Consider the following 21,744-nt stretch of genomic DNA (forward strand, 5'->3'; position numbering starts at 1 on the left):
TTAATTATTCTTAGTTACTTACTTTTGAAATTGAAAAGGATTAAATTGCTTCATTTTTTTTTGAGACGGATCAATTTACTCAAAGTTGAGAGGGTTTGAAAATGTGTTTTTACCTTTTAAGTATAGTTGAAGGGGCGAATCTAACAAATTGCTTTAGGGTTAGAAATTAATTATAAGTTTTTTGGAAAGTTGAAGTATAATTTTACTATTTTATTAACTTATAATTTACACAAAATCTAAAGGGACTAAGAAATGACCTTAAAAAATGGTAAAATTACTTCATAATTTTTTTAGAAATTATAAAATTGTAAGTTAATACATTAACAAAATTGCATTTTAATTTTCAAATATTTATAATTTTACTAATATAGCATCAATTGTGAAATAGATGAAAGAATATATAATATTTGGGTACATCCGTTACTCAATTCATTGGCACTTGACTTAATATCTTCAAAAAAAATTGATTGGGTTGGTTTACCAACTAAAAATTCTTTGGTTTAAATATTTGGGTTCATAAAAATATTCATGCATGTATATATAACTTGAGCAAAATGTAGAGGGAAACCAATTATAGTTAGGCAAAAGAATATTTGGTGAGCAATAGAGAGACTTATCTCATTCAATGCATAGTTCTAATCTCTTATTTTCTTTAATTATATATTATTCATTGTTATATTTAATATTGAGATTAAAAATATAATCCTAGTACAAATTATAATTAATTAATTAATATTAGATGAATTAAAATTAGAATTATCTCAAAATAAAATTTAACAAATTAAAATTAAAATATAATTAGACTTATATAATCAAGTCCTATAATAACATTTTGTTATAATATCTTATATGTGATTTGTTGGTTGCTACAACTTATGTACATGCATTTGCGATTAATTTTTTATTTTAAATTACAATATTATAGCAAATTAAAATATAATAATTGAATTCAAACAAAATATTTATATATAGATGAGACACATATAAAAGTATATATATTTGCTGTCCGAATTTTTAGAACAAGAAAATACAAAAGAATATTGATTGACCAATATTCCCAAACATTTTAATTATTTATGCAGACGTCGTTTATTTTTAAATTATAAAATTTTGTCAACAGTGTGTCGATGGCAATTATTTATGACAAACTATCAACCAACATTGAAGTTGGATAAAAGAAAATTTTGAACCAATTTCTTAAGAAATTCCTAAAATTAAATAGCATGTCGTGATTTTATTTCATAAATGTACATTACAAGTATGAATTATGCATACATGTCAACAATTTTATTTATCCACTAATAATACATCCAAGAATTATTTATATAATAAACAATGAGAATAAAAGATTATGATAATTTAAAAATTAAAACAATGACTGTTTAAATTTTTTTATATGAAAAGAATGTCAAACATAAAAACTTCAATTAAAATTTAGAAAAATGGCATTCCCTCCTTCCCAAACCACTTATAAATAACACCGAATTTAAACATATTTGATCATCAGCCAAAGTAAAACAATACCCCATCAAAGTTAAAATGGCACTTCATTTATTTTCTCAACCCTTTTTCTTCAACTTCTCTTTGCATCATTGCCTAGCCACCGTACCCTTACCTTTACTGCCGATGACAGTTGGCAAATCTTGCAAAAAAGTATCGGAATCTCCGCCATGCACATGCAACTTCTTAGGAACGATCGTGTGATAATGTTCGATAGAACCAATTTTGGACCGTAGAATCTATCGTTACCGAACGGGAAATGCTGCAATGACCCGGCGGACATGGCTCTCCAAGTGGATTGCACTGCTCATTCAGTAGAGTACGATATTTTTGCCAATAAATTTCGGGCTCTCTGTAACGCCCCCACGCTCGAGACCGTCGCCGGAGTCGAGCTTGAGGTGTTACCGAACATAATTTATCGAATTAAGAACTTCGAATCATTTATTTCTACATTCACAGCTTTCTAGCTACCTGCGTCACAGTTACAAGAAAAATCATATCTCGAGTTAAAAAACTCGAAATCAAGATCCATAAATTTTTCCTTAAATCTAGACTCATATATATATTTACTAATTTTTTTCTAGAATTTTTGGTTGGGCCAATTAATACAGTTTATTAGTTAAAGTTATCCCTGTTTCAGGACTTGACTGGACTGACCTATGTTTACTACGAACCATATTTCTCTCTGTGAAAAGTTTATATGACTATGACTTTTATTTATTAGGAAACTAGACTCAATAAGGATTCCAATAACATAAAATACACCACCTAATTATTTTTGTACAATTTATGGTAAATTTTTAAAGTTGGAACAGGGGATCCAGAAATCGCTCTGGCCCTGTTTCACTAAAATTCAAATATCTTATAACATACAATTCCTTTACTTGTTTCATTTGTTTTATATGAAACTAGACATACTAGGCTTCAATGTCATATTTAATCCATCACCAAATTCAATTTCTATGATTTTTAGTAAATTTTCAAACTCATGTCAGTGTTGCCGCAATATTCTGTTTATGGCAAATTTCATCTTTTCATGAGTTTTTATGATCTAGATAACATATTAAACTTCCATGACATCAAACATGATCTAACTTAGCATTTTCCATGACTTATCATTATTAAGCATTTTCTCAGCCAAATCATGGCCATATCACAAAATTATTTACACAAAATAGGTGTATTGCTATACATGCCATACTTAAGTTTTACAAGTCGTTTACCAAAAAGAGTCCTTCGGATAGTGTGATCGAACCTTCGACCGGTCCCGATTCCCTAGCCGGCTTGCTCAAAACTACAGTGAATGAAAAGGAGGGAGTAAGCATAAATGCTTAGTAAGTCATATGCAAATAACAAGTAACATAACAATACAATTATACCAAACAACCTTAGCATGGTATCACCAAAACATATATAACATTTCTAAACATCATTAATCATCTTACCACCTTATCGTTGTTGTATCTATTTTCAACCCGAAGGTTAAGTACATACCTGTCCAAAGTGTCAATTTCACAATACTTACCAATACATCACCTGCATCTTAAGTGTTCTTCCATTTCACTAGAAATTTTACCCGTTGAACACATCGAAATATAACTCGGATACATGGATAATTTGCACATAAGTGCCACATTTGTAGCCAAGCTACCATGTAACCCGCCCATAAGTGAACTCGGACTCAACTCAACGAGCTCGGGCGTTCGCATCCATAAGTGAACTCGGACTCAACTCAACGAGTTCTGATGCCTAGTTACATCTCACGAACTCGGACTCAACTCAACGAGTTCGGACATTTCACATCTATAAGTGAACTCGGACTCAACTCAATGAGTTCGGATGTTCAACCGTCCTAGTGACATGTCACTTGTATCCTAATCTATTCCTAAGGTTCAAACGGGATTTTCCTCGAACACATCTCCTTGCCATCTTCCGTAAAATACCGAAACCAATACTCGTAGCACTTTATATTTAACAAATAATACACTTAATTTGCATTTTATTCGAAAATAACCACAAAGCATATATTTCATGATAAAAATCAGCATATCATATATTTAACATCAATAACTTAAAAATAACAATTATGCTACCTTATTTACACATGAACTTACCTCGGTACAAAATTTTTAACAATCGAGCCTATTCCTCGTAAACTTTGTTTTTCCCTCGATCACGACTTGAATCTCGTTTCTCTTGATCTATAATACCAAATTAATCTTATTTAATACATACATTCATTAAAACAGTACTTAATACGAACTTTAGAAAAATTACCATTTTGCCCCTAAACTTTTGCATAATTACACTTTTGCCCCTAGGCTTGAGAATTAAACTTCATCCCTTATTATTATGTTTTATGACATTCTGATCATTTTTCCCTTCTATGGCAACATCAAATTCTCACTCTAACATGTATTTATGACTACTAAATATTTTTACCGATTAAGCCTTTTTACTCGTTTTTACTCAAAACCGAGTAGTACAAGTTGTCTAACAAAATTTAAAACCTCATATTCTGTCATAAAACACCAAAATACACAAATTTCACCTATGGGTATTTTTCCAAATATGAACCATAGGTTGAATTATTGTTAACATAAGCCAAATCGAGCTACCGGGATTTCAAAAACATAAAAATCATTAAAAACGGGGTTTGAAATCACTTACTATGAAATTTGAAAGTTGAAGAAACCCCAGCTATGGAGGAGAGCAAAAATCGGTAGAACAATATGGAGAAGATGATCATTTTGGGTTATTTTTCCTATTTTTATTTCATTTAATATCCAAATGACCAAAATGCCCTTACTACTAAACTTTCCAAAAATTCCTTCCATGTCCTAATTTTGTCCATGAACTTAAAATTGGTCAAATTACCATTTAAGACCTCCTAATTAATATTTCAAAGCAATTTCATACTAAAAACTTCTAGAATGCAAGTTTTACAACTTATTCAATTTAGTCCCTAACTTTAAATTAAACTCGTTATGCCAAAAATTTCTTCACGAAATTTTCACACAATTATGCAATCCTATCATAAACCTCAAAATAATTATAAAATAATTATTTCTATCTCGGATTTGTGGTCACAAAACCACTATTCCGATTTGGCCTTAATTCGGGATATTACACTCTCACGGTCCAAACCGATGTTTGGTGCTCTTCAGGTGCCATCACGCCCGATGGTAACTTGTTCCAAACCGGCGGTTTCAACGATGATGAATGTCGGGTCAGGATTTTTAGCCCATGCAGGACATGCGATTGGAATGAAATACCAAATGGATTGACGGCCAAAAGATGGTATGCAAGTAACCATATATTACCCGGCAGAAGACAAATCATTGTTGGTGGTCGAGTACAATTTAACTACGAGTTCATCCCTAAAAACATCGTCGCTAATAAGATCAACTTGCCTTTCTTATCGGAAACTAACGACAAAGGAATCGAGAACAATCTTTACCCCTTTGTTTTCCTCAATGTCGATGGAAACTTGTTTATTTTCGCCAACAATCGAGCCATTTTGTTCGATTATGTGAAAAACATTGTTGTCAAAAAGTATCCTATGATCCCCGGTGGCGAACCTCGAAGCTATCCACGCAATGGTTCGGCCGTTTTGCTTCCATTAAAGAACTTGAAAGCTGCAACCATTGAAGCTGAAGTTCTAGTATGTGATGGTGCTCCTAAAGGATCCTACATTCAATCTTTAAAAGGTACTTTCATGGCTGCCTTGAATACATGCGCTCGGATTAAAATAACCGACCCGAATCCAGAATGGGTCATGGAGACTATGCCTTTAGCTAGAGTCATGGGTGACATGATAGTGCTTCCAAACGGTAACATTTTGCTCATCAATGGCGCTAGTTCCGGGACGGCAGGATGTGTAATGACCCGAATTTTACCGATACTGAAAAAGTGTAATTTCAGATCTCTGTTTATGAAAAATGGATTCGAAAATATTTATTAAAAATATTTACGAAGTAAAATGAGTGGTTAATTAGAGTTTAATTAAGTGAATTTAACTTAATTAAGAGTGATTAGGAAAAAGGATTAAGTTGAATGAAGTGTAAAAGTTTAATTATAGAATTAAAAAAGATAAGGGGTACTAAATAGGAAATTAAGCCTATTCTAAAAAATGAGGCGTAAAACTTATTATTTTATTATATTACAAATTAAATTAATTATATTATTATATTTTGAAATAAATTAAGAAAAGACAAATGTATGGTGCATATGGATATAGTGACATGTGTAATATTAATATACATACAATTGTAAAATACATGTATATTTACTTATCATATAAGTATATTATTAAATTATATATTAGTATTAAGTAAAAGATATTTATCATGACATGTAAATATGTGATTATCTTTAATACGTTGATACAAGGAAATTAAGTAAATTGAGACGAGTAATAAATTCAAGTAAAACATATCGAGAAAAATAAGTATGTTAAGAGACAATATGTTTGATTTTAATTAGTTCTAAATATGATCGTTAGATGAAATGAAATATCTGATAAATAAATCGGTAACTCCGGTAATGCTCCGTAACTCTATTCCGTTACAGGATGGGAACAAGGTCGGGACCCAGTTTTGAGTCCGGTCTTATACCAACCTGATAACAATATCGGCTCACGGTTCGAGCTCCAAAACCCGACCACCATCCCTCATATGTACCATTCCATGGCAGCTTTACTTCGTGACGGAAGAGTTTTAGTAGGCGGAAGCAATCCCCACGCGTTTTACAACTTCACCGGCGTACTTTTTTCGACCGAAATAAGCTTAGAGGCATTCTCGCCGACATACTTGGACTCTAAATTCAACGAGCTGCGACCAACTATCATTGCTCCTAAGTCGATGTCAGGGATCCGATACCAGAAGAAATATACGATCGAAGTGGTGCTTAACAATGACAAAGTGGATGAAAGTTCGGTGTCGGTGACAATGTTTGCACCAGCTTTCAACATGCATTCGTTCTCCATGAATCAAAGGTTGCTTGTTCTCAAGAACGAAAAAGTGACAGTGGTGGATAACTCGATGTACAATGTCGAAGCGACCACACTGCGATCACGGAATATAGCACCGTCAGAATTTTATCTATTATTTATGGTTCATCAAGAAATTTCAAGTCAAGGCATTTGGGTCAGGTTGCATTAAAATTAAAAGAAACATGAAAAAAAATTACAAACATTCATTAAATTTTCCAAAAGTAAGGTCTGTGATTTGTGCCAGAGGGGCTGATTGATCCAAGTTCACTTGTAAGATCAGAAAAAAAAGAATGTTGGTGCTCTATATGTTTTTAAAGGATTTGATGATGTAATCAATATGTAAATTTTTTATATTATTCTTCAAAAATATAAAGATGGTTCAATAAAAAAGGAATTTGTTGTTATTAATATTAATTAAAAATTGGATAAATAATAGAGTGTTGAATCCGATCCCTATCATGTAGACGTGGTATGCACTGTCACCTCTTTTTTAATACAGTAAAGAGCCAAAAACAATGAGCAAATGACCAACGGGGCCACCACCAATATTGAAATTTAAAAGGACAGTGCGGTTCGATGACCAATGAACAAATTGACTAGAAACGGTATAGTACCGGTGAGGCCGTCGATCAAATTATAAAACTTTAGCTCCTTCGTCTTGGAAGACCAAGAATTTTAAAACGAGGTTGACTCAGCGGGAAGGAATACAGTGAAGGTGGGCTGCCATGGAACTCACGAAACCAACAAAGCTCGAATTCTATGATCAAATGTTGAAGCTTCAATCCAAAGCCATACTCGTTCATTACTTCAAGGTCACTTCTTTACCCGATTTCCACTCTGGGTTTTTGTTTTTTTTTCCCATGCATTGATGAGAATAGATCTTTTCCCTCTTTTTCGATTATGGGGTGGTTGTTTTTTTCAGGGCGATGATGGAAGGAAAGCTTTGATTTTAGATAACACAATTTTCCATCCACAAGGTGGTGGTCAACCTTCTGATACTGGTTTCATTTGTGTTACTGATTCGAACGTTAGATTTTGCGTGCAAGATGTTCGATCAAAAGACGGAGTGGTAAATTTACTTGTATAAAGTTTACAACATTAATTTTTTTTCCTTTTTTTAAGGAATAGATTTGTGGTTTTTTTTTTTTCAGGTGTTCCATTATGGAGTTGCTGAGGATTCTAGTATGGAAAATGAATTAGAGCAAGGAAAAGGAAAAGAAGTGATTTTGCAAGTGGATGAGTCACGGCGGAGGCTGAATTCTAGGTATCTGGTATTCAAATTTATGTGATTTTGAAGGTTGCTTTGTGTATATAATTTCAAACTTGCTATGAGTTACGGTTTTCGTTGAGCGATTTTCGACTATTTCGGGATAATTTTATGGACCCTTCAACGGGCCAATATTGTTCCTGGTCGAGTTGGGATTGTCTCCCGATTCTGTTGAGAGCCCGAGTCAATGGCAGGGTTAACAAAGTGGGAGCGCCTCCTCGAATCAAACCGTGTCTGCACGACTACAACATGAGCTTCCCTGTGTTTCATGTTTTTACTATTTATTAGAAATCAAACAACTAGATTATGTAGTGGCACTGGCTTAATTGTCTGGCTACGTTACTCCAAAAACTCGTTATTTTTCCTTGAGGTACCGAAACATGCTTAGGCATAGGAGTAACATCCTTCAAATATATGAAAAAACGTAGAGAAACATTGAGCATACCTCTGTTAAACATGTATTCATATCCAACACATTACCCCTAAGTCCGAGCTATATGGTTGTCTGTGACAGATTTCTGGAAGTTCTATTTTCGGTATAAAAGTTCATAAAATATTAATCATTTCTTGAGATTTGCTGGTTCAAGTTCATTTTTGGGGGGCATAAACTACTGTTGTTGAGCAGGCTGCACTCAGCTGGGCATTTGCTTGATGTTTGCATGAGAAATGTTGGTGTGGGGCATTTGGAGCCTGGGAAAGGCTATCACTTTCCGGATGGGTATGCATTTCGTGCCAGCATTTGCAAATTAATTAATAGCAGAACTGCTATGAGCATCTTTCTGCTGAATCTTGCATTTCTGCTTAGAACTAGCATTCATGAAGTTTGTTTTTATTTTCTTTTCCAGGCCCTTTGTGGAATATAAGGGTACTGTTCCACTGAACGAATTGCAAAACAAGCAAAGGGAAATAGAGATAGAAGTTAATGCCTTGATATCGAAAGGAGGGAAAGTAAGTATCGTTTAGATTAGATCTGCTTTGTGAATTTTAGTTACAATGCGGAGCGTTTTGTAAGTTCGTCCCCATTTCTTTCAGGTTTACGCCACGGTACTACCATATCAAGAAGCTGCTGAGCTATGTGGTGGTTCTCTTCCTGATTACATTCACCCGGAAAGTGGCGGTTATAAAGCTTACTTTTGGACTACATTTGTGTCAAGCACCGGCAATGACTGGAAATCCCATGGAAATTCGGAATTGGATTCTTTTCGGTTGCTAACGGTAGCCTTATTTTCTCGTCCCGTCCAGGGAAGCAATCCTCGTATCATAAAGTTAGGGGACAACCCCGGTTGCCCTTGTGGTGGCACCCATGTTTCCGATATTTCAGAGATCTTAAGTATGAAGGTATACATCATCAATTTGCTTCACTTAGAAAATGATAATTTGATTGATGATCCCCATGTTAGTGAGTGCCAGATATAGGTATGTGTCAGGCACTTGTATGCTCGGTTTTTTCATATGTTTGGAGAATCATGCCCTCTCGTACCCATATCCGAATATCTGGTAGATACGAGTGCTCAATTCCATTGATATGTTTGATTTATGTTGCAGGTCTCTAAAATTCGCACTAAGAAGGGAATGACAAAAGTGTTCTACACCATTGGCACCTAATATAAACGGCATGAAATGCTTTGGTTGGGTAAAAGTACCATGGAAGCTCTTATACGAAGATCAGATTGTATTTTACTCTCTTTATTCAATAAATGGACAAATTAATCTTTACACGATATGCAATATGACTTTTAGTACAAAAATTCTTATAGTATTTTTACTGCTTTTATTGATAAAAGTATTATTGCATATATCAAATGATGTATATCTCTACCATGAAGTTGGAACCGTAAAACAATCATTTCACTAATAACAGGAGATTTTATGTTCTGTTCGGGTAACAGGCTGCTTGTTTCTGAATATTAAAGTTGGAAAAATGTCTTGGTCCATTCACTTTATTTCTCTGCAACTGTAAGGCCAAATTGAAATGTTCACTTTAGGGCTAACCCTCGGTTGGATTTTTGGTTTTTAATTGAATCCTTTGAAAAATAAAGAAAATATAAATTACAAAAGAAAGTAAAAGAAATTACCTAACAATGAAAATGAATAAATCAAAAGTAGATGAAGTTTTAAATTTAATCTTTGAATATTTGGTTTTTAGTCTAGAAACTTGTCTAATTTTAAAACTAATTTAAACAAAACAAAAATTAAAATGTTATTTTATATCTGTTTGTGTCGACGTGAGCTAACAAGTTGCCTGTCTCTCCAATGACTCAAAGAGACAGTGAAAGTTTGATCTTCCCAAGAGGTATTTTTGCTACGAATTTGGTATTTGAATATTATTTGTATTAGTGCTCTGAGTTATGAAATTATGCAAATTCAGTTACAATAAAAATGGGAATTTTCCGAAATGATAAAGAGATAACAAATGAATTTATTCATTTCTAGTATTAAATGTTCAAGCAGTAAGAATAAGAGGGGATTGGTTTTTTTTAGAGATAAATTTACTGAGAAAATCTTTTGTCAACTAAGCAAAAAGATTTATATCTCAGAACATGGTCAACTATAGAATGATTTTGAATGCTAGTAAACAAGTGGCTATTTATATACATACATATATACAAACCCAAAGAAAATGACGGCAATGGAGTTCAAATGGGACTCTGAAAAACGACACGGTAAATAGTGAATCTGACACGGGAAAAAAATGAAAGGCTAAAACCAGATTCCTCCAAAATCTAGCAGACACCCTTTCTTTCTTAACCATCCAATTGTTTCAGATTCTCCATTAAAGCTCCTTCTTTTTGCCTTGCTTTCCCCAAAGTTCACACCTTTGTTCACTGCCCCTGTTGATACTTATGGTCTTTTTTCTGGGTTTTGTGAACTTCTTCTTCTCTTTTAGATCATAAAACTGAGGTGGGTTTTTTCTTCTTTTACTCTGTTTCCTTCAAAGTTTTGATTTTTATCACCATTTCAATGCTTATGATTATGTTTTCCTCATACCCTTCTTGTTGATTTATTGTCAATACATTATGTTTCATATCGATTCAAATAAGCCCTTTTATTTATCTGTTTCTGCTATTTTATTGCTGAATTGGAGGTCTAATATTATATGTTTAGCAGCCTATTCCAACTTGGGTGTAAGAGTCTAAATACGGGTATTTATCCGGGTACGATTAAATTTCTTTTTGAAGTTTTTTAATATATTTGAACCATCACAGATATTGGATACGGATACTTTAGTTTTTTGTTTGGATTTTGTTGAGGGGTCAGCCCTTTTTCCGTCGAGCAGCCGATCATATTGTCCCCGGAGACTCTACACTTGGTTTTATCCGAAGGTTTGATCTCCCAACTTCGAGGAGAACCCAATGATTTCGTGGAGTTTGGGGGAATCACCAAATAAATATTTAGCATTTGACCTCATGCCTTTATATGGCATTAGTGGGTAAGAATACTAACACTTGGTTAGAGTTGGGAGAAAAAACCTAAGAATAAAATCGAGCATAAACACCTCGAACACAATGTCTCTACTGTTTGAGGATCCGATGGCCTGCTTGGCGAACGAAACTTCAAAAACCTAAAAGAGAGCCGACCCCTAAACAGACTTTTTCTTGTTATTACAAGGCTATGCTCTTTTTCTTTTATACGAAACTTAACATAATGAAGATTTTAATGGTTATGTTTCGTATGTTTCAGCCTATATAATGCTGGGTGAAGATATTAATGATTCTGAAGGGGAGATTAAGGTGAGTTTCGGCTATCAATGCAACAGTGGCGGCGATGGTATTCCAAGTGGGGCTGTGAAAGGGGTCGAGTCCAGAAGTGATATACCGAGGAACGGTAGTTTCTCGTGTTTGTCTGGTGCTGCCTTAAGTGCCAATGCTACATTGGCCAACACAAATATCTGCAATGGTCTAATAGGATCTGATATTCTTCCCAGTCTAGATTCCCCTAACTCATTTCGTAGGGTTCCGTCTTCTCCATCTCTTTCGAGATTGGATATATTATCATCTTCCCTACAAAGCAGTATGTCGAATTTAAGTTGTAGTCCACCGAGTCCGGTCGGTTCATACGAAACCGATTCATATATATTGAAAACCATGAGTGTTCCCACTAGAAGTGATAGTTTCCTTAATGCTGTTGAAGTTCAAGTGGCGGGTGGAGCTGCAGGTGAAGATCGGGTTCAAGCTGTTTGTTCCGAAGAGAACGAATGGCTTTTTTGTGCTATCTATGATGGCTTCAACGGGAGGGATGCTGCTGATTTTCTCGCTGGGACGTTATACGAGACCATAATGTTTAACTTCAATTTACTCGACTCAGAATCAAAGCAGTATGTTCCCAGTATCGACACTGCAAGTGATGAAAGCTCGTATTTGGAAATGGAAGTGTCTTCTCGTTCATTTAGGAATGGAGTACTTGATATCCTTCATCGAGCTTTAAGTCAAGCGGAGAATGATTTCTTGTACATGGTAGAACAGGAAATGGAAGACCGTCCTGATTTAGTTTCAGTAGGATCTTGTGTTTTGGTTATGCTTCTTCATGGAAATAATTTGTACACGCTCAATTTAGGTGACAGTCGAGCTGTATTGGCAACATTTGATGAAGGCAACGACATGGATCAGTCTGGAAGATTAAAAGCTATTCAGCTCACCGATAGTCATACCGTCGATAACGAACTTGAAAAAACTAGACTCTTGAGTGAGCATCCTGATGACTCGATGCCCGTAATTGCTGGAAAAGTGAAAGGAAAATTGAAGGTCACTCGTGCTTTCGGAGTAGGTTACTTGAAAAAGGTCAGCACGGTTTGAATATGTGCCAAATACGGGTATTTAATGAAAATTATAACATCTTTGTTATTCATTGCAGAAGAAACTGAATGATGCATTGATGGGAATTCTTCGAGTTCGAAACCTCATTAGCCCCCCGTATATCTCCACCGAACCATCACTAAACGTGCACGAAATATCGAAATCCGATCACTTCGTAATAATTGGCAGCGATGGCTTATTCGACTTCTTAAGCAACGAAGAAGCAGTGAAGCTCGTCCATTCTTACATCTCAAGCAATCCTTCTGGAGATCCTGCAAAATTTCTCGTGGAGCAGCTTGTAATAAAAGCGGCTCATTCTGCAGGTAATTATCTTTTCTTCTTCGACGTCTTACGTTGTTCGTTTTTTGAACATTTCCATTCACAGGTTTCAGTAAGGGAGAATTGTTGAACATTCCGGCTGGTAGGAGGAGGAAATACCACGATGATGTTACCGTTATCGTGATTATTCTCGGAACGAATCATCGAACTTCAAAAGCGTCAACCTGTATTTGAATCTTATGTATTTCATTCAACAACCCTAAATCATTGTATATATAAGCTTAAATTCAGATAATTTTCATCTTGATTTGTTGTAAAACAAATTTTGTGTCACTTAAAATCATGCATTAGTCTTTGGTGTATGTTTACAACAGTGCAAGTGATACAACTATGCTCGTAATTTACTTGGATTTGATTATATGATCTAATTATGAATTTCATCAATTCTTTACATTCTCATCTCCTCTTCCTCCAATACCATTTTTTTAAATTGATTTGATAGTCAAACTAATCAAATCATCAATTCGCCAATCCAATTAAAATTTTTTTATTTAACCATCAATTCAATTAAATTTTAGCCAATTCAACCAAATTTTTAGTCAATTCAATCGGTTCTCGATCTAACCGGTTCAAAGTCACTTTTCAAACTGATCTCTCGGTCAATTTTCAATCTAGTCTAGTTCAAACAACACTACCATTTTCATTTTCGTTTAAAACTCACAGACCAGAACAGAGCTTGGAGCCTCTAATTTGAAATCTAACTTCTTATAATCCCAATTTTCCCACTTAATAAAAAAAGTAAAATTACCGTGGACGCTCCTATATTAGGATTTAAATTACATTTTACTTCCTTTACTCAAAAAATGAGCAAATTAATCCTCATATTTTAGATAGAAAAGCAAATTAATCATTTATGCTAAAACAATCATCTATTTACAGTATTAAAAATTGACATGAGTGACAATAACCAAACAATTATAAGTGGTGAGCTCCATATGTCTCATACTACTATATAAGGACCAATTTACTCTTTAATTTAACATTGAGTGACCAATTTACTCATGTTTTAAGTGAAGAGATCAAAATACAATTTGACTCCTAGTACAATGATACTTTTACCAAAAATACCCAATGCTCCAAAAAATGCAATGTAAATTAAATTGTCGATACCATATATTAATCTTGGAATTTGTAACCCAAGAAACATGATAATATAGTTCAAAATACAAGAATGGTCATTTTCATTCATAACCAACCTAATTCTCCATTTCCTTGCCATTTTCCTTTATGGCTGGTGTTTGCATTTCCTCGTCTTTTGCTTCAACCTTGGGTTGTTCTTCACCATCTTTAACACCTTCTGAAACATCCTGCAGCTGCAAAACACTACTTTTCGATATTTGAAAGAACTTGATAATAGCCGTACCTGACATGTATTTGTATATGACCCTCGTATCCCAAGTCCGAGTGAAACATGGAATGCAAAACAAAGGTTGTTAGTTAACTTACCCCCAAATTTCTCAAGCTTGCAGTAACATCTTCATGTTGCTGGTGGAGTGTGTTCCTTAGATCTTGAAATTCCTTATTTCACAAAATGAAAACATTCTAGGTAAGTTATCTTCCCCATTCAGAATGAAATACAAGAGGCAACTACATAACATGAAGTCTGAAACATATTCAGACAACAGATACCCATGTCGGGCACGTAACCGAATCCGACACTCGCGTCTAAGTCCAAGTAAACAAAGGAAGCAAACACTCACAGTACGGAGTTGATCCACTTCAACATTAAGTGTTTTCTTCAGGTCTGTAAGCTCCTGCAAGAGGCATGCATATCAGCTTATGAAATAAACAGCAAAGAAGGCAGGCATTTATTACTTCAAAATATACAAAAAGTAAACCTCAACTGCATTTCTTAATTCAATTGCAGCTCCCATGTTAGGGGTGAGATTACAGTTTCCTTTTTTTTTAAAATAGATAAATTAATTCTTATATATTAAATCAAAGAATAAATCAATTCTTCTGTTAAAAATTACATCTATTCTTATGACTAAAAACTGATCCCTGTGTATTAGGGTACGTGTCACTGTCACATCAATTTTTAACTATACAAATGTACGGAGACTTCAAACCAGGTTTCAAAGCTGTATCTTCGGCAATCGAGGTTAGCGTGTTAGAAGTAAATGTCGGACACGAGTACTTAAAAGAAAAATGAAAGAGCCTGAAGTTTCCCCACACTATGATATTTCATTTCATGGTAAAAGATCCATTAAATTACCTAATTAGCTTGAAATGAATCAGAAAACCCAACAGATTTCCTTTCCAACTCTAAACCCTTTTCTATCTCTCTATGATATAATCCCAATATGAATAAAGAAAATAAAAAACAATGTATAATCCATTGAAAAGAAAACAAGGAACTTAAAGCAAAAATGTACTTACATCGCGGTAAATTTTAACTTGGGTATCCAATTTTGATCTCCAATTTTGCAGATCCTAGCGATAAAAATAAAGATAATCAGCTCTTTTCTACTCGAAATTGAAAAAAAATATATAAACAAAAAAATTGTAAAAAAAAGGGGATATATTTTGCGTAATTACCAGTTTCAATCCTTGAATTCTACTGAGTAGCTCAGCCCTTGATTCATTCAATTCCTAAAAGTCACCAAAAATTACAATAGAACATAAATGAATCGAATCAAACTATTTTTTCTTGAAAAAAAGAAACAAATAGTAATTAAATACAGAGAACAAATTAAAAATCTAAAACTTACAGCAATTTTTGAGCCGACGGGAGTGTTGTTCTCCTTCTTCTGTGAAATGGGTAAACAAATATTTGGTTAACTTTTCTAAACAAAATCCAAACTTTGCAGAAACCTAAAAAGAAAACAGAACTTTAAGACTTCAACTACAATTTTTAAAAAAAAATGAAATTGAAGAAAGTACAGGAGCTAGAGGTGCAGAGATGGGAACAGCAGGAGTTGAATCAGATGATGCCATTTGCAACAATTTAGAAACAGAGATTGTTATTTGATTGATTTGAATTCAAGCTTCGTTTTTTTTTTTCTTTTTTATGTGTAGAGATGGGAAAGAAAAAACTTTCTTCTTTTCTGTTCTTCTTTGTATTAAAGAAATGGATTTTGATTTTATTTTATTTGAGCTGAAATTTGAAATTGGTAAATAGGGGAGTGTTTGGGCGGGGAAATTTATGAAAGGGTTTCTTTATGGGATTTTCACCTTAATTATTTAAATATTTTTTATTTTGGTCCTAAACTCGAATGTCACATCTAAAATTTTTAAGATAAATTATATTAATAATCACTTAACTATTAATATTTTTTAGTTACATAACAATCAATTAACCATTAATAATTTTCTATTTTGGTCATCTAACTATTCAATTTTTTTTTGTCACCAGCGGGCTAAAATAAAAATGAAATCACCCAAAAATTAAAATAGTTAGGTGACCAAAAATAAATTTACTAATAACTGGGTTATCATTTTGTAACTGGGTTATCATTTTGTAACTTTTATAATTAAGTAACTCAAATAATTAATGACTATTAGTGTAACTTATCCAAACTTTTTTATATTTCTTGTGTAGTTTTTAAAATTTATATAAAATTTTAAAAATTTCAGAGCAATGATGTTACTTAAACCCTTTGTTTTAAGATAGTAAACTCGAACATTGATCTCACCGTCATTATTCAAATTTTAAAACATTCTAATTAAATCTTTAAAGTATCAATATTATATTAATCATGCTATTTCATTAGCTTAATCATCCATTAAATGTCAAATATCAATTTAAATAAAAATGTAGTATTTATAAAATATGTAAATCAAATTATAAACAGCTATATTTATTATATATACAATTTAACTTTAACGTGCTTAAAAACAATGCCTATATTTTAAACATGTTTAATATCAAATTTGAACTAACATTTAATGCCTATAGTCAAATTGGTAAAAAGTTAATTAATTTAATTAATACAATATTAAGAATTTAAGAATTCAATTAAAATATCAACAATAATTTTACACTAATCAACAATAATTTTTACACTATGTAAATGAATCCCTACATTTAAAAATATATTTTAAACTTTTCTTTTAGAAATAATTTACAAAAATAATTAAAAAACAAGAATCTAGAAAGTTCTGTTACTCATTCACAAGCTACAAACAAAATCATTGCTTTTGCATGCTTTTCTTTGTGTAATTATTTAATATTTCTCTTTCTTTTTATTATTTCCACAAATTAAATTTGTGGGCCTAAAGCAATTCTTTTTATTTATTTATTTTTAAAGTAACAAAATAAAATAATCAACAAGACAAAATACTATTTTCTCTAGCCTCAATCATTTTCCCACTTTAATAAATCTTTCCCTTTTCTTTAGTTAAATTAACTAGAATAATCCCATTTTGATTTCATAATTTCCATTAATCTAATTTCAATTCCATTGTTTTTAATTTTATTATTTTGATATATGTATTTTTAAATTTAATGTCAATTTTTTTGTTAATATGTAATTTTACATCACTTATTTTTAAACATGTAATAATATGATCACAAAAAGCGAAGTTTTAGGAATTCAAGATTAAACTATATATTTTAACTCTCAGTTAAAATATAATTACTTTATAATTTTCAAAAGATTAAATCAAAATACCAAACATAATTTTATTATATATTAATTTAAAATTTTATAAATTTTAAGGGTGCAAAGTAACAATTTACTATTTTAAGGAGTCATGACCACTACATGTCCTTCTTTCCGAAATAGCTAAAATACATAAAGAATAGGAATTAATAAATTGCAAAAGAGGATTAAACTCACACAAAATGCAGAACAAAGAAATGGCAGACTCGGTCTTAAAAATATGAAAAAGGGGACATTAACGTTGTTGTCGAACAAGCAAAGCTCCCTTGTCTTTCTCTGTTTTGTCTCTGTGATTAACTTGTGAGCTAACTCAGTTTAGCTCAAGAGAGAAAAAGAATGAGTCAGGAAGCGTTTATTTACAGCTTCGTTGCTCGAGGAACAACGATCTTGGCCGAGTACACTGAGTTCACTGGAAATTTCCCAGCAATCGCAGCTCAGTGTTTGCAGAAACTCACTTCTTCCAACAACAAGTTTACTTACAACTGTGATCACCATACCTTCAATTTTCTTGTTGAAGATGGTTATGGTAATTCCCAGAACTTTGATCTTTTTCTTTCTTTCTCTTTTTTTTTTTCTCGAGAAACAAACAGCATTGTGGAAGGTAAAGCTGAATTTGGAAGTTAAAGTTGGTAGATCTAGATAAATTAGTATAAAATGGGATGTGGGATTTGCTGGGTTTTTGTTAAAACACTAGAAAGTTAGCTTCTTTTTGTTGTATGGATTCGTTTTATGCTGTTTGGTTGATGAGAAAACTGAAGAAAATGGTGGCGTGCATATAAATGTGTGCATCAATGTGCTTTGTATGCCAAAAAATTGACTCAATTGAGATTGAATTGGAGAATATATAATCAACAATTCATAAATAAATATAAATATATATATACATCTATATTATGTTTTAATGGATTTCATTAGCTTGCATGCCCTTTTGGATGTTTGTTGTATGCCATTTCATTAACAAAGATGTGTTGATTAGAAAAAACTAACAATTCTTGGAGGCCTGCAAGTCAGATTGCATTTTGTTCTTTCTATCTAAAAAATGGATAAATTAGTCTTGTAGGTTAAATCATCAAAGGGTAAATTGGTGTTTTTTTCTTTTGGTTAAAAACTCCATTCATTTGTGCTGTTAAAACAGGCGCAACTGATGTACAAGGGCCAGTTTTTAATAGTAGAACTAGATGAAATTTTTAACAGAATGACAAGTTTGTTTTTTTACTAACATAGTGGGATTAATTTGGACCTTTTTTTAATAGAGAGGCAAAATGTAATCTGACTCCTAGTACAAGGGCCTCCATGGTACTTTTACCCTCTAGAAGATTAAAATTTTGGGAGCTCATGTTGTAAGTTTTTCAATTTGGTATCTATAATGAAAGGGTATAGGGAGGAGGGGAGCTTCCGATATCCAAACAGCACGACCGTTTCCTAGCGAAGTTGCACTCACTTGTGTTAACCGAAGCCTATTCCGAACATTAAGGTTACTCCAAAGTGCTATAACTATCAGTGATGCTAATAAAGTTACCACTGTTGTATGCTCAAGTATCATATACCAGTTCTTAGCCGACACCGAAGCTGATGATGCGCTTTTCTTATTGCTTCATCGATCGGTAACCCTCGAGGCCTTAACTACACGGCTTTCATTGTATGCAGTGTATTGTGTTGTTGCAAAAGATTCTGTTGGAAAGCAAATCTCTATTGCATTTCTCGAACGAATGAAAGTGGACTTCAAGAAACGATACGGGGGTGGAAAAGCCGATACAGCTATGGCAAAAAGTCTCAATAAGGAGTTCGGGTTTGTTCATCCATCCAACTGATGAATTGGTAATCTTTTAATTAGTTTACATAAATATCTATTCTTATTTTGTTGAAACGAAACATTACAATTCTCAGGCCAGTTTTGAAGGAACACAAGAAATATATCATTGAACACGCTGAAGAAATTGAGAAGCTATTAAAGGTGAAGGCTCAAGTTTCAGAAGTTAAAAGTATAATGTTGGAGAATATTGACAAGGTATGTAGTTTTACTGTTCTGTCTCGGGTGAATTCGCATTCTTTTCCCTTCAGACATTTCGAAACATGATTGTAACATAACTGGAATGCTGGAATTTCTATGATCATATAATCGGATAAAAGATAGTCTTCGAACAAAAGGGTGCCTGAAATGATACTTGAACTACGGTTTTAACTTAGCGAGGGCCATTGGTTACCTGCTGTGTTTACATGACTTTCAATTCTATATCTCAGGCAATCGATAGAGGAGAAAGCCTAACAACTCTGGCTGACAAAACCGAGAATCTACGTGATCAGGTAAACCCCATTTTTGAGCTCTATCGGGAATTTTTTTATGTGCATTAGGTTTCATATTATCGAGTCCTTTCGTCAGGCCCAAGCTTACAAGAACCAAGGGACGAAAATCCGTCGTAAAATGTGGTATCAAAACATGAAGATAAAGATGGTAGTTCTCGGAACCTTGCTACTTCTAGTACTCGTAATCTGGGTTTCGGTTTGTCACGGATTCCATTGCAGTGACTAGCGGCATCCAAAGTAAAGCTTGTGACACGCATATATATACCAAATGAGCCATTCATCGATTGTGTTTTATTTCTTACCATGTTTTCTGGAACACCAAAACAGGAACAGGAAAGTGCAATGATGAATGCATGACACAAAAAATTCACTATCATTAGGCCTGCTTATAGAGTTGAAAATCTTTATGCAATATAATATTTGGCTCTTAAAAAGGAACATTTAGATACCATCTTTCAAGGGACCTGGGATTTAACTTAGCAAACAGATGAGAATTAGATTTCATATTTGCTTCATTCTTAAACTGTTAGGTTGAGAATTTAAAAGAATGTTCTTAAGGTTGTTTTAAGGTTTTTTTCTTTTTGAGGGGTTTTATTCAATTTCCCCTCTAATTCACTCTGCTATATTGCCACACGGGCAAAGATGGGTGAAGTTAGGAATTATTATTGGGGTCAAAGTTTAAAATGAATTATTTATTTTTCATAAAAGCCATATATACATATTCACTTAACAAAAGTGCTAAAAGATCAAATTGAATTTTTTAAGTTTAAGAGGGGGCTAAAAGTGAAATTAAATTATTTAATCTAGGTCAAATTCTGCTATTAGTCCTTATACTCTACATAAGTTGTATTAATCTCTATAATTTAATTTGGTCAGTTTTAGTTCATATATTTTTCCTAATTTTGAAATTTTAGTATTGATCCAAATGGTAGTAATTAATTCTATTTGGTTAGGTTCTGCTATTAGTCTTGTATCATGTGCAAAGTTATAAATTTAGTCAATATTTTCCATGTGAATCATTTTAGTATTTATATTTTTGAATTTCTAAATTTCAATCTTGACACAATTGATGGCTATTAAATTTGTGAATTAACCTTTTCATGAATAATATATGAAAGCAATAAGTTGATATTGTATTACACATGTGATAATATGTTTATTATATCAAATTTTAAAAATAACAAAAATATAAAAAAATTACGATTTGGTCAGAATAGACATTTGAAACTTTGAAAAATACACAATCGAATTGAAGTATAGAAACTAACAATGGAATTTAAGCTTGGCAAATGTTTTGTTAGCATGTCTACACTTGGCATGCAAATTGGAAACCTAGGAGGGGGCCCTAACAAATAACTCGGGGAAGAAATAAAAAGAAACATTGTCATTGGTCCACTTGAGTAAAACAAGATTGAATTTAGACCAATTTCTCATATACATATTATATATATATATATAGTTTTCAGACATGTTCATGCATGTCTCATTTGTTTGTCAGAATGGTAACACAAATGCTCCCTTGCTTCAACAATTGTGGTTCATAAATTCTTAACTTGAATTTGCTATATATATGTGTGTATATATATATTCTCTGGTTTAGAATTTTAGCTCATAGATGGGGTCTCTATCCATTTCACAATATTGTGGTTTACATTGTTGATATTAGAAGTATGATTTCGTCCTTCAATTATATTTATTTTTACATTTTGGTATTTAAATTTTTTTAGTTTCATTTTAGTATTTGAATTATCGTTTTTGTCAAAAAAAATTCAAAATTTTCAACATTTATAAGAATGCATCACATACTCAGATGTCATGTTCTTATTAACAATTTTTTTAAGGTAAATCGAGAATGAAAATGATAGTTCATATATTAAAATGGGACAAAAAAATATTTAGATATCAAAATTGAAAAATGAGTATATATCAAGTGCTAGATCATGA

At 32.8% G+C, this 21,744-nt stretch overlaps 4 protein-coding genes and 1 pseudogene across 8 annotated transcripts; 4 read left to right on the forward strand and 1 right to left on the reverse strand.

Annotated features, from left to right (window-relative positions):
* The first annotated feature begins 1,637 nt into the window (after window positions 1–1,637).
* Window positions 1,638–6,662, forward strand: LOC108455243 (aldehyde oxidase GLOX-like; annotated as a pseudogene).
* Window positions 6,663–6,964: 302 nt separating this feature from the next.
* LOC108457219 (uncharacterized) lies at window positions 6,965–9,646 on the forward strand. 2 transcript variants are annotated; one of them, XM_017756153.2, is made up of 7 exons: window positions 6,965–7,305; window positions 7,416–7,562; window positions 7,645–7,757; window positions 8,386–8,478; window positions 8,606–8,708; window positions 8,793–9,098; window positions 9,306–9,646. In XM_017756153.2, exons 1-7 carry the CDS (start codon window positions 7,219–7,221, stop codon window positions 9,363–9,365), a joined length of 909 nt encoding a protein of 302 aa, XP_017611642.1. In that variant the 5' UTR covers window positions 6,965–7,218; the 3' UTR covers window positions 9,366–9,646. The 2 variants fall into 2 exon arrangements, with proteins under 2 accessions (XP_017611642.1, XP_052875007.1); XM_053019047.1 differs by lacking the exon at window positions 8,386–8,478 and having other exon boundaries at window positions 6,966–7,305.
* A 672-nt stretch (window positions 9,647–10,318) lies between these two features.
* Window positions 10,319–13,155, forward strand: LOC108457217 (probable protein phosphatase 2C 40). Of its 2 annotated transcripts, XM_053019046.1 has the most exons (5): window positions 10,319–10,661; window positions 10,967–11,190; window positions 11,442–12,538; window positions 12,612–12,876; window positions 12,939–13,155. In XM_053019046.1, the coding sequence occupies exons 2-5, from the start codon at window positions 11,178–11,180 to the stop codon at window positions 13,064–13,066; spliced, it is 1,503 nt and encodes a 500-aa protein (XP_052875006.1). In that variant the 5' UTR covers window positions 10,319–10,661; window positions 10,967–11,177; the 3' UTR covers window positions 13,067–13,155. The 2 variants fall into 2 exon arrangements, with proteins under 2 accessions (XP_052875006.1, XP_017611640.1); XM_017756151.2 differs by lacking the exons at window positions 10,319–10,661; window positions 10,967–11,190 and adding an exon at window positions 10,866–10,915.
* Window positions 13,156–13,855: 700 nt separating this feature from the next.
* LOC108456052 (uncharacterized) lies at window positions 13,856–16,001 on the reverse strand. Of its 3 annotated transcripts, none has more exons than XM_017754643.2 (7): window positions 15,776–16,001; window positions 15,604–15,642; window positions 15,431–15,484; window positions 15,272–15,325; window positions 14,593–14,646; window positions 14,339–14,410; window positions 13,856–14,215 (listed from the first exon to the last, which is right to left on the reverse strand). In XM_017754643.2, exons 1-7 carry the CDS (start codon window positions 15,827–15,829, stop codon window positions 14,180–14,182), a joined length of 363 nt encoding a protein of 120 aa, XP_017610132.1. In that variant the 5' UTR covers window positions 15,830–16,001; the 3' UTR covers window positions 13,856–14,179. The 3 variants fall into 3 exon arrangements, with proteins under 3 accessions (XP_017610132.1, XP_052875316.1, XP_017610131.1); XM_053019356.1 differs by having other exon boundaries at window positions 13,856–14,255; window positions 15,776–16,000; XM_017754642.2 differs by having other exon boundaries at window positions 13,856–14,205; window positions 15,776–15,982.
* Window positions 16,002–17,606: 1,605 nt separating this feature from the next.
* Window positions 17,607–20,238, forward strand: LOC108455742 (vesicle-associated membrane protein 724). The gene is made up of 5 exons (XM_017754284.2): window positions 17,607–18,022; window positions 19,144–19,285; window positions 19,384–19,504; window positions 19,738–19,800; window positions 19,877–20,238. Exons 1-5 carry the CDS (start codon window positions 17,833–17,835, stop codon window positions 20,024–20,026), a joined length of 666 nt encoding a protein of 221 aa, XP_017609773.1. The 5' UTR covers window positions 17,607–17,832; the 3' UTR covers window positions 20,027–20,238.
* The last annotated feature ends 1,506 nt before the right edge of the window (window positions 20,239–21,744 follow it).

The sequence above is a fragment of the Gossypium arboreum genome, chromosome 9 (assembly GCF_025698485.1).
Source record: "Gossypium arboreum isolate Shixiya-1 chromosome 9, ASM2569848v2, whole genome shotgun sequence".
Classification (NCBI taxonomy): domain Eukaryota; kingdom Viridiplantae; phylum Streptophyta; class Magnoliopsida; order Malvales; family Malvaceae; genus Gossypium; species Gossypium arboreum.

Coding starts and splice junctions, on each gene's coding strand:
- LOC108457219 (XM_017756153.2), top strand. CDS start 7,219: ATGGAACTCACGAAACCAACAAAGCTCGAATTCTATGATCAAATGTTG. Junction 7,306..7,415: donor TACTCGTTCATTACTTCAAG/GTCACTTCTTTA, acceptor TGTTTTTTTCAG/GGCGATGATGGAAGGAAAGC. Junction 8,479..8,605: donor GGCTATCACTTTCCGGATGG/GTATGCATTTCG, acceptor TTTCTTTTCCAG/GCCCTTTGTGGAATATAAGG.
- LOC108457217 (XM_053019046.1), top strand. Junction 12,539..12,611: donor GAGTAGGTTACTTGAAAAAG/GTCAGCACGGTT, acceptor TATTCATTGCAG/AAGAAACTGAATGATGCATT. Junction 12,877..12,938: donor AAAAGCGGCTCATTCTGCAG/GTAATTATCTTT, acceptor TTCCATTCACAG/GTTTCAGTAAGGGAGAATTG.
- LOC108456052 (XM_053019356.1), bottom strand. CDS start 15,829: ATGGCATCATCTGATTCAACTCCTGCTGTTCCCATCTCTGCACCTCTA. Junction 14,647..15,271: donor AAGTTAAAATTTACCGCGAT/GTAAGTACATTT, acceptor TGCCTCTTGCAG/GAGCTTACAGACCTGAAGAA. Junction 14,256..14,338: donor CAAGCTTGAGAAATTTGGGG/GTAAGTTAACTA, acceptor AATACATGTCAG/GTACGGCTATTATCAAGTTC.
- LOC108455742 (XM_017754284.2), top strand. CDS start 17,833: ATGAGTCAGGAAGCGTTTATTTACAGCTTCGTTGCTCGAGGAACAACG. Junction 19,286..19,383: donor AGTCTCAATAAGGAGTTCGG/GTTTGTTCATCC, acceptor TACAATTCTCAG/GCCAGTTTTGAAGGAACACA. Junction 19,505..19,737: donor TGTTGGAGAATATTGACAAG/GTATGTAGTTTT, acceptor TCTATATCTCAG/GCAATCGATAGAGGAGAAAG.